The 12292-nt window shown below is 39.4% G+C and overlaps 1 protein-coding gene across 1 annotated transcript in view; it reads left to right on the top strand.

Moving 5' to 3' along the window:
- Positions 1-12292, top strand: part of GPHN (gephyrin) — a 333615-nt gene that overhangs the window by 28725 nt on the left and 292598 nt on the right. The window contains exon 2 of the mRNA XM_040557299.1: positions 6722-6845. Within this exon, the coding sequence (XP_040413233.1) occupies positions 6815-6845 (31 nt within the window). The 5' untranslated portion in view covers positions 6722-6814. The remainder of the gene's footprint in view (positions 1-6721; positions 6846-12292) is intronic.

The following is a 12292-nucleotide window of genomic DNA, read 5'->3' as shown; positions in this document are numbered from 1 at the left end:
AGGAGGGGGAGCGAGAGAGCAGTTGTGGTGGGGTTCAGCTGCCCATCAGAGTGAAACCACCACAGTCTCAGAAGCATTTAAGGACTGAACAGACTAATTTTTGACTTATAGTCACCTTGTGCAGGATTCCTCAGGCTGTGACTACACAGTCATTGTAACCAGGCAAAAATCCACTCCCTTGCTAAAAAGGAGGGATTCCTCCTGTCAGGTCTTCTCATCACCTAGACACAGCATTTGTGCAGTTTCATGCTTAGCCACATCATTTTATCATTTGACAAAAAGTAGCAGTGTGTGATGGCATTGGCTTACAGTGTCTCACTCTCCCCGCTGCCCCTTTTACCAGACCACTTGTGCCAGTCCAAGCACTTTGTCTGGTGAAATGTTTCTGTTTGCCTGCACAGGCAACTGTTTTGCTCAGCTCCAGCTCTGCTTGAAAGTGATGAGCACCGTCTTTGACATTTGCATAGCTGACGTGTTCCTGCCTGAGTAAGTAAGGTCTGGAGGGAGGAATCAGTCGATGCTCCAGGTACAACCATCTAGGTCATTTGCACTTGTTTTCCAAAGCCTGAATCCAGTAAGTGGAAAGGAAGGTTTTTAAGACAGAAATGAAGAACTTGAAAGTGGGTTGTTGTGGTGAGCAGCCCCTTACTTGAAGAAGACCAGAAGGACACCAGGAGTTCTTGGAGAAAGGCTAAGCAAGTAGAAAGAACATGTCTGTTAAACTGAAGCTCTCGTTCAACTTTCTTGTTTGTTTACTTGGTTGCCAAAGTTGGGCTTCTATTACTAAATAAGTTTGCGTAGTAAGAAGTGTATCTGTTTTTTCCAGCAATCTCATTGTTCTCTATCTTCAGAAATTAGACTAGCACGACCACCACAATACTATAACTAAAAAAAACAAAAACAAACACCTTTTTTGTCTAGTTTTGTCATCCAGAAGTCATGACACTGACAATGAGCTGGGATTGCTGGGTCCCCTTCCTGGCAGCACACCATAGTCAAGTGCTGAGTGCAGGGAGCTTCCAGAGAGCCCTACACTGGGACGTTAAGACACTGACATCCTCCAGGGCATCTCCTCACAGGGGACACAGGAGGTGACTCAGGTAATAAAATATTTACTTTAAGAGAGAGTGGGGACATTAGGTTGGGGGAAAGCAATTGAGCAAAGCAACTTTTAACAGTTACATTATCTGTATTGTTAATACATCATGTGTGATCTCTGTGGAAAGCTGGCAGTAGATCACCTATTAACACAACGTATGTTTAGCAAATGTCTTCTAATATTAAACAGTCAGAAATAGATTTATAAGAAGGGATTAGGTATATAAATTAGAGAAATCCTCTGGTAAGGGATAATTTAATATTAGAAGGGAAGAAAATGCAATCACAGCTAACAGCAGAGCAAGAAACATCAGTGGTGCTAGTCACCAGATTCCAAGGACAGGAGTTTGAAGGGAAGCAGAAAAAAGATTTAGTTGGAAGAAAGTTATAGATAGGAGCACAAGAAATGAACTAAGGAAATGAAATATGAAGATAACATTAATCTGATTTGCTTTAAAAGGCAAAATATTTCTGTCAGTTCAGAGGAATCACTACTTTCTGACACAACTCTTCCTACGGATATTTGTCCTTGTGTACTGTGTGATTGGAATGTAAAGAAAGGAAATGGTTTTCCTAGTGATCTCTTACCTGTACTGCTGCCCATGCTGCCCTACCACCTCTTTTTGTTCTTTAGGACTGTAGGTACTATAGAAATGGAAGGTATTGGTAGCAACAGTAATAGAGAGAAATCAGAGACTTTAAAGGTTGGGGACTCAGAGACACTACTAGTTTTTTTTTTTTAGAAACCCTTTTAAATTATCATCCTGACCCTCTCCAAAGTACTTTTATCACAGGGTGTTTTCTTCATTTCAAGAGGGGTTGATTAACATGAGACCTCAGTCACTGCATTTGGAGACATTTGTAGAAAAGGCTTGATCTGCAATTCTTGTTATGTGGGTAGTTACCTGCAAGCATAAAATACATGCCAGTCTCTGAAGCTTAAGTGTAGTCAGACTTCTGCAGAAAAAAATAACGCAGACACCACATTAGAATCTTGTTCTTCTATTTGCAAGCTAAATGGGCTGGCAATTTCAGAAAAAAATAGCCCAAACCACACAGCTCTACATGAAATGGTCAGCTGACATTGTTATTTTTACAGGAAGTTCCTTTAAAATTCCTGTTCTAGAGTTTTCAAGTAATTTTGTAAGTTACATATAATTAGTTCCAGTTCAATGAATTGATTGTTTTGGATTCAACTGTTAATTGCAGTTAGTATTGCAGAAGCAAAATGCAGTTCATCTCTTTGTGAAGTGCAACAGCATGTCACACGTGAAATAAACAGAACAACTGTTTTTTTTTCAGCTGGAAAGTCAACATTATCTTTAGGAGGTAAAATGTATTAAAGAAGAATTCAAAGACAGGTCAAAAAAAGAAATCAAAGCATCTATGACAGATGGACTAATCACCTAAGCTGAAAATTACAACATGCAACTGCCCAATGCTGCAAGCTGCCCAGGTGCCTTCTTATATTTTGATCATTCCTCCAGTGTCCATTATTCTGCTTTTTGGCATGCCAGAATGCTCCTGCTCCAATAACCACTCATCTAGTTCTCAATTTAACCTGGTGCAGTCGAGAAACCAGGCAAAGCATCACTTATGTCCCCAAGGAGTCTTTTGCAGGGAGTCTATATTATGCCTATAGTATACGTCATATGCATTCAGAGGATTGGCCCAGTGTACCTTCATTCAAAGCTGTAATGAAGTGCTCACATTTTATATAATTAGTGACTAAAACACTCACTGAAGAAGTAGGAGTTTTATTCCCTCCTCAGCCTGAGAGTATTTAGGTAACCAGCTCCCACTTTCCAGGACAAGGCCCTGACAGTCCTGGCTAGTCCCCTGTTTCTGCTGCAAAGAGGATGGTAAAAAGCAGTGCAGATGGAAGTGAGCACTGAGCCCAATGGTGTGGCAGAGGGAAATGCTTTTGGTGTCTGTTCACCCCCTACTGCATTTTGGAAGTAACGGTGATGTCTGCTATGTTAACATAAAGAATACTTGAGAGCTTGCCTGAATTCTGGATAAAGCAACACATACCTAAATACCCCTTCTTTCACAAGAGCTGTTTCTTCTTCAGATCACCGAGCCTTTTCTTGCAGAGCCGGAGCCCGGTCCCGCGGTGGGCAGCTCGCTGTGCAGGCTGGCACAGGGGGTACCTCACGCTGCTCACAGGTTCCTGCTTTCTGGCTGCAGAGCTGCTGAAATGAAACAGCACTGGAGGCTGTACTTCTTTGTACAGCAAACAGTCCTCCCATGCCCGAGACTTGTTACAAATTCCTCTTGTAAAGATGAAGAAAGCACTAGATTGATAGGTCTAATCTGCTTCTGTCTGTAAACTACAGGCACAATGACCTGTGCTGCATCACTTAAAGAAGCTTTTCTTATCTGACAAGCATGGTTTAATCACTGCTAAAAAGCATCCATACAGTTTTGTCTAACATGGTTAATAAGGAGTTTTCTTAACAAAGAAAAATCCATCAAAATCCTTTGAAGGAATCCATGACAGATGAATTCTTGTATACGTATTTTTCCTTAACTATGCAAAATGGATGCCTACATCTGTAATACCATGTATGTAAAAAACAGGCAGAGCACAAGAAAGGGAAGGGATAACTTATAAAATTACTTCCTGTGTGTTACTGCTGCAACTGTAGAAACAGATCCTCTATGCTGTGGTTGTCTTCATCCTTAAAATGCTAAGTGCAGCTTTAAGAAACAAGGAGTTTATTTTGCTTTCAACCTCACTTTAATTATGCTGGCAACCTCCGAGCACCAGTCTTACCGCGTCTCCTAGATTCTCTTCTTGGAAACCATCACCTTGACTGTTAACGTACACTCAACCCAAGACCGGTCACTCTGCCATGAACCCAGGTCAGCTAGTGCTGCGGGGAGAGTTATCCTCAGACATCCTCAGATAACTGTGCCAACACCAGTAAGACCCATTGTTACTGCATGTCTCAGCTTACTTCTTCTTGATGCTCTAATCCCAGCACTGAGATTTACATCACTGGAGGGGGGGGAGCACAGTTAAAGGTCTGCTCAAAGGAGACTTTCTGGTCTAGTGTGAGCCTAAGGTGAGGAACTCAGCGCCCTCCTCAGGATCACATCGTGCCATTCCACTGCCCTGACTGAAGGTATTGGCCCTGCACAACTGTAACACAGTTTCGCCTGCTGCTTCAAGAGTTGCTTTGGTAAGCCCTGACAACAACCTCTATTCATAGAAATGCATGTGGCAGGTCACCTTACAAAAAGTGTGCACTCTAGAGCACAAATATTGTAGATTATACATTATACAGTTAAAGCACTCCTGTGTTGCTGTCTGGGATCAGAGAATTTGGCCACAAAAATGGCATTGTGGATGGTCCTACAGAACTGTGCAGAGGTAACCTCTCAACCTGATTCAGTAGTACTAGTCTGAATATTTCAAAACTGAGAAATCAAGATCTCAAAAATAGTTTGGCTTAGACACCTTGGAGAGAGAATGAAGCTGTTTTTGTCTTTTGTTTTCAAAATGTCATTTCACCTTTTCAGTTGTTTTTTTTTTTTGCCTTTTTTTTTTTCTTTCCAGCCAAGAAAGCTGGAAGTAAAACTGAGATTCTGTTTTCAGGAGCTGGGAATCTAATCAAATATCAAATATCACAATATTTGTGATGAAACAAACATAGCTGACATCTCTGCTGCTCTGCAGCCTTCACTAAAACTGAATAGCATCTATTTATATGAATTGCTATGTTGAGATTGGTCGGATTATTCATGAAAGTTTTCCTGATTCTATACAGCGTATGCATATCAGACACACTTTCCCTGAGACCAAGCATATTTATATCTATTTGCAAAGTTCTATTGAATTGTTTATTATGCAGAAAACTTTCTTGCCTAAAAGTCTCTAGATCTCATGTATAATAAATTTGACAATGCATTTAGTGAACAATTCTTGTGAGAAATGGCTGAGGTCTCAGGCAAAGAATGGCTAATTGCTGCTGTTTGCATTTCATGTACACATGTAACTTGTGGGTATTTATAGTACCTGTTTGCCTCGAGATTATCTTCATCGTGCTTGTAACTCTACTTACTTTAAGGGTGATTGGCACAGATTACCCAGAGAGGTCTCCATCCTTGGAGATACTCAAAACCTGACCAGATACACCCCTAAGCAACCCGCCCTAGCTGGCCTTGTTTTGGGCAGGGGATTTGGACTAGATAATCTCCCGAGATCTCTTCCAAGCTCAGCCATCAAGTGGTTCTAAGAGTGAGAAGGGCGGAGTACAGATTTCTAGTTCACTGAGGTGAGCATACTGGTGTAGGAAGGCAGGTGGTGACTGTTCTGCTCAAAGGTGTAAAGAATCTCATTTTAGGATTTGAATTAAGGGAAAGTAAAGTGGCTAAGCACTTGCAAGGATATTCCATTTATAGAATCTGTGGAGTCAAAAGGGTGTTAGAGTTTGGAAGTCATAATAGAAGTAAATTAGAAGGCCCATAACAAAGTAAAGGAGAGCACTTATGAGAGAAGGGGATTAAAAAAAAAAGGGTCACAGGAATGGTATGTCTGGGAGGACACAGCAACAGTGCAGTTTCACATTACAGTGATAATTCACTCACAGTGCTAAGTTTAAAATAACACCACTCACAAGGTTTAATTAGAGGTGAAATTTCACATTATGCTGTCAGTAAAGAGGCCAAGCCTATTCCTCCTCCCTTACCAACACCCTTTTCTTTCTCTCTGTCCACTCCTTTCCCAGTGACTGCAGACATTAATTAGATCAACTCACTGATACAACAGAATATTGAACCACCACAAGAAAAATATTATTACTCCATTAGTGCAGACCAGTGATCTGGATGCTCCCTGTGGATATGCAATTGCTAAAGCTGAGGGGATGTGAGAGGTGAAAGAAGCAGGAACATCCACTTTGGCCATATGGTCAATTGGAAGCAAGTGAAATTTATTAGACATGAAAAAGAAAATGTTGTTTGAAATTCTCTTGACTGTGAGTGAGTTATTGGTGTAATCAGGCAGCTTGGCTGCAGTACAGCCACAACCCTATGGCAATATGCTCCCCACTGTGCAACAGAATCATTGACGTATTTACCAAGACTTGGAGCTTTCTTAAAAGCACTCAGTAGTGAAAGGCTCAAAAGTATGTCAAAACTGTTGCAAATTTCAACTTGTCATTACAAAATCCACTCTGCAATGAATAATACTGTTGTATGAATTTAACACAAGTTGATGGCAAAAAGCCATCAATATCTCCAACACTTAACGATGGCTGAAACTCAAGATGCCACATAACATTTGCCCTCACCAGAACTTGCTCTGGCAGGTAAAGCAACAGCTTATAAAACTTTACTTTAATTCTAGTATTAATCACACTTTTTATCAATATATGGAATGTATTTTAGAGGATCCCTTATTTGAGCCTCTCTAGAGGCTCATCTTATTTGATGATACAGCGAGGAAATACCATTTTTTATTCTGCTTGACAGACTACCTTCCTTATTCCTAGCACTATAACAGCAACAGGAATAAATAAATAAATAAATAAATAAATTCAGTTTCCTTCTACAAAACTAAGCTGAAAATCCTTCAGAGGTCTCACCTACTAAACAGATGTTTTTCTATGCTTAGCAGCTTCCTAAGTTACACTTCGGGCTGACCACTGGAGACAGAAAAGCGGTTCCAGACGTATGAAGATATTCTCCTGAAATACGTACACAGCAGATGAATGGCAAACAATCTCTTCCAAAACCAGGTACAAGAAAGAATTACACTCAGGTCACATTTAAGAAAAGCGTATTTTCAAATAGTGAGGTGGGACTGTAAGTAAAACAAATATGTACTACCTGGCTATATTTAAACATTGTATTCAAAGCAATAGGTTAACAAGCTTTATTTAGTGGTGGAAGGAACAAAATTCCAATGTATCTGCAGAATGTTTTCCAGTTAGAGGTCTTTTCTAATCTAAACGGTTCTATGATTCTATTCTATGAAAACTCTCAAATTGAACAACCTACAAAGAGCGATTAATACATCTCAGAAAATGACTTGTAGCAAATTCTGTGCTAAAAGTAGCTAGAGAATATCTGTTCAACTAAAATGGACAGACAACATTGTGTAAACAGCTGAAACAAATCATAGAATTATGTCATGGACATCATAAAATCAGAATGGTTATCCTGTTTCCTGCTGTAAAATATTATGCAATTTTGGGCAACTCACAGTTTCAAATACGTCAACCGATACTGGGAGCTGCAAAGCCAAAAATGCATTTATACATTTGATAGGCAGATGCTCAGCATCTCTTAGTGTCATTATGCGGGTGATCAGCCTGCATAAAAATTAGTAACAGTGGAAATTTTGACCATGACTCCTTGTTCCTTGAGTTCAATATTTGTACAGTAAGCAGTAACAGAAATTAAAACAAAACAAAACATTCTGCACACACATTTTCAGACTTGTCTACATATACACAGAGACACTGTTTCAGTTGAAGATGCAATTTGAGCCCTTACATAATATTCCATATTTCATGAAAATGTTGTCACATAAAATAGTAAGACAGTATTTTAGTTACAGTTGGGAGAAAAACATCTGGATTCCTACTCAAGTTAATGTCACCCTTGAAGTTAACGATACATGAAATCTGAGTAGAGCAATAAAAGTAACATTGCTAAGAACAGCAATGAAAGTAAAAGGATACCATGCTCCTAGAACGAGTTTATTTGCCAGCTATGACAACCTTAGAAAGGTCAGCTACATGAAAAAATACTTTCTAATAGCTGTCAAACTTAGCATGACAGGCTTATTTGTGGTAAGCAAATTTAAGACCCAAAAGTTCTTGTGTCGTAAGCCGTGGGCATAAAAATGCAATGCTATGTGAATGGGAATCTAAGGGAATTTTTTGTGATGACAATTCAAAATCTGCAACAGTTTGGAAATTAGATAATTTTCACATTAAATAGATCCCCTTCAAAGCTCTTTTAGAAAATAAGGACCATGTCCAAGATGGAAATGAAGTGAAGGAGCTGTCTTTCTTTAGCCGTCTTAGCTGCTAGATTGAGTTTTAGGGTGCTAATACTGTAATGAGAAGCTATCTGGAAGAAGCAGACTACAGCAACAAAGTGAGTGGTTTGACAATGCAGGGCCAAAGCTGGAAGATAGGCTGCACCTTTTGCTGTTGGAAGGAAATGCATTACTTCTGTAATACATAAGTATTCTAATACATTGTTTTACCCAAAATAGAAATAGATAATAACACTATAGTTTCTTTGATTTCAGAGAAACAATGTAGTAAACTATTCAGAAGGTGCTTTTAGTACTGATGTGTTGCCCACTATACAATGAAAAAATTACATGTTGAATAAGAAATCAAGTTAACAACAGTTAACAGCAGTAACAGCATACAAGAGCAATAGTATTGTCAATAACAATTTGTCATTACTTGTCTGTAGCATGTTTTACTGAGGCAAAGTTAACAGTGTAGCCAATACTATGAGTTTGATAAAAGCATATTTGTGCTGCTAAGTTAGACGTTTTACACACTGATCTAAAGTTTGTTCAAGAATATCTTAATGCCATCTATTCTAACAGAGCTACTGGAATACTGATGGAAAAAATACCAATTATCTTGTTCTCTCACTCAAGTAATTCTGTAAAAGAGCAGCAGCCACTGGATATACATCGAATCAGTATGTTACTGTCTAGATGAACAGTCCTTTTTACAGCACAGTTGTGAGCCCTTGCCTGACCATGCAGCACCATATAGCCTCACAAATTCAGTTAGACTAAAGAGAACGGTAGACCCCAAGGGAATGGTAAAATACAGGTGGCTACAAGTACCATATAGGGAGGGGTAACAAAAATGTATATGTGCAAGCTGTTTATTCCAGATCGTTTGACTGTGGGAAGTTTAATTGTATTCAGAGGCTACTGCATATGCCGTTCTGAGCTTCGGTAATTGTTACAGCTGGATCTAAGCAATGCTATATTTAAATTAAAATTATTAAATAGATCCATCCCCCATGTATTTGTAACAAGGTGCTCTCATCAACATGCTTAATTCCTTTTCTTTAATGCAAATAAGCTAAACTGCTATCAACACTTCCCTACTAGTGTGCACTCATGCATTCCAGGAGGGTGGATTCCTTTAACTATATTAATAAGTATAAAATGGAATATTTCTGAGTGTAGAAAAAGACAGACGGATCAGCTGTGTATTTCTGTGCTTTGACTGGAAGATCCCTTGGCTCAAGGCAGTTGACAGCTCAATAAGTTCCTTTAGATTGTAAATGTCTCAGAAGATGCCCATCTTGCCTGGGCTGACGGTGTAAAAGCCCCATTGAAAGCAGGGGTTATCTTTTCCTATAGTGAAGCTGGGTTTGTGTATTCAGTCAAGAGAAGAAAAGATTGATAAGATTTACAATCGAGTGTAACAATATGTGGAGTTCAATCTTTGTCATCACAAAAGACCAACAGAAATTGATTGGGAACAGTCAGCTCTTTCACAAAGGTTTTGCACTGTGATTGTATTTCAGCAAATAAAGAATTGCATGACCTTCCCTTACAGGGTACAAGAGGTTTGATCAGTTACCTAGAAGGAAACCAGGGTGCCAAAAGAAATAACGTAAAAAACAAAGTCAATAATTAAAAAGTCTAAAATCAAGATAAGACTGCAGGTGGAAAAAAACAGGAGCATACTAGTCACATGTGGCATTTCTTGAAGCATAAAGCCGAGGTGGAACACTTAAAAGCCTGTTTCAGGGACAGGTGAAACAGTGATGGCAGTTAGCATGTTTAGCAGTGTTACTGGAGTTGGGTTCTTTAATCATTGAGTTAATTATCAAGGAGAGTTTCTACTGAACTCGTATGCTGCACTTATCCAGACAGTATTATTCTTCACAAAAGCTACTTTAAAAAATACCCAGGTAGGTAGTATTTCAAGGAAACACCTGAAGTTAGTGACACAACTTCATGTGGAAGTAGAACTCATTCTATGGTATAATGGCTCTAGTACAAATACAGATGCACTCCCATTATTTCAAAAGCCAATCTGTACAGTTACATATATGCCCAGTAGCTGACTTACTCAATATAAAAATACTGATAAAAAGATTTTCCCCAAATCTTTATCAAGGTTGGCTTTTTAAGTCCTGAGTCTCCTATATTTTTCCTTTGCAAATGGCTTCCTTTTTAGCAAGGAAGCAATCTGCCTGCTTAGCCAGGATTTAAAAAATAAATTTGGAAATACTTAAATAACATAAAATCCTTAATTATTACATTTTTTTCCCCTGAGAAATCACCTCCTTTTTACAGAAAACATATGATGATGAAGAACAATCTGTTCTGTGGAAGTCTGAGAAAGTGCAGTCCATTAGCTAATGTTTTCTGCATACTATCCAGAACGGTCCAGACACTCACTTGCTTCTGCGTTATTTTTGTTCTGTCTTTAAGTGTCCTTTTTTTCTGATGCGCTGGGTACCACTGGGCTGGAACACTGTATCTCTAGAAAAGCCTGTGGTTGTACATACATGCGATGGCCTCAGGACTGCCAATACAGGACTCACACAGCTGAGCCCTTTCTCATGACTTCCAGCTGCTAGACCTTTATCTCTTGTACATGCAGCACAACAGTCCTCTTTTATGCTGTGAACTCTCATGTGAGGTGTAGCTGGACAACTTGTTTTACAGCCTGGGCAGGTGCCGTGCGATGATCTTCAGGCTCACAGGAACAGCACTTGCAGGATCAATCCCAGCTGTGGTTTTGACATACAGCCCCTGCTTTATCATGTGGGCTAGGATGACCTTTTCCCATCATATGAATTGATTTGTCACCAGGGGGAAAGGAGACAGTGGGAGAAATATGTATGTATTGGAGAGAGGTATTGGAGATAATGGTAATAGATGCATGCAGCAATAGTCTTTCCTTCCTGGAAATATACCTTTGATGAATACGTTCAGAAGGAAATTTAATTTGGGATGTCATCCTGAATACAGATTGCATTAATAACAAGGGCCCATTTTACAGTAGTTGAAAAGAAAGTGTTTGCCATCAGACGTAGCAACTGCGGTTCTCAAAGTGTTAGCAGAGCCCACACGTAGTGGCAAAGTGCTTTGTGAATGAACGGTTGGTCGCAGGCTGTATTTCTTGAGGAAGCAATCTGAAAATGCCAAATAGGAGAGGATACATAGAAATACTACAATTAAATATGAAACAAGGATTAGAAGAAGTGTTAATATACCAGATTTTCTAATACAACTGGCTCAAAGGAACAAGAAATTGACAAGGAAAACTGTTGGTGTAGTCAGAAATACCACTTTTTTTTCCCCCAAATTGGCATCCTTTCAGATGCCATTCCATGAGGTGTGGTGAGCCAACAAAACAGACAAAAGAGGCAGGTCCTGTCCCACCTTTCCAAGTTTCCACTGACCCCTGCCTTCCATTCACACTAATTAATGTGCTGTCTCTGGCACTCCTCAGACCCATCTGTGAGTTAGTTTCCTGCCAGACTGTATTAAAATCCTTCACAGATTCCTGCCATAGCAGTGAAATACGTTGGCTGATGGAAGAGCCTGAGGAGCACAGCGCCAGAAAGGAGCAAGGATCAGGTGTGGAAAGGGTGAGGGTGCGGGAGGAATGGAGCAGGAAGGATGAGGAGCAAAACTTCCCCCTTTTGGCTGCAGTGATGCATCTCGGCTGGAGCTGTACCTGCAATTGCATAGCCCCTCCCTTAGGTCCAGTAGCGTAGGATCTGAAATGCTGACATTTTCAAAAGACATTTTCATTTTTCTTTTCGGCATAGTTCTTTTCTCTTTGGAAATTGTGTACGACTTAATAAAAGTCAATCAAATAAGATCTAAGTGAAAACCAAAGAGAGGTATTTCATTTGAAGTTGAACTGAATGCATTGTTTTCAGTACTCTTATTTTACCCAGAAACTTTTGCATTGGTCCCATAGTATTTTGAAACCTTTTCTGTTTGGCTCGAAAACAACCAAAATGCTTAGCTTCATCTATGTAATTGTCTTAATTAATGCCAATAAGATTTAATGTAAATTTACTTAAATGGTTTTAAGCATAAACTGCAGTACTGACAGGTGGAGTAAAAAAAAAAAAAAAAGGAAGAGAAGAGTTCATTTGAGAGGGAGAGAGAGAGAAAGGAGGAGGAAGAAATAGAAAAAAAAAATAATTTAGATCATGAATG

This window comes from Cygnus olor, chromosome 5 (assembly GCF_009769625.2).
Source record: "Cygnus olor isolate bCygOlo1 chromosome 5, bCygOlo1.pri.v2, whole genome shotgun sequence".
NCBI lineage: Eukaryota > Metazoa > Chordata > Aves > Anseriformes > Anatidae > Cygnus > Cygnus olor.
Note: the sequence above shows the minus strand (reverse complement) of the source record. Positions and strands in the feature narration are given on the sequence as shown.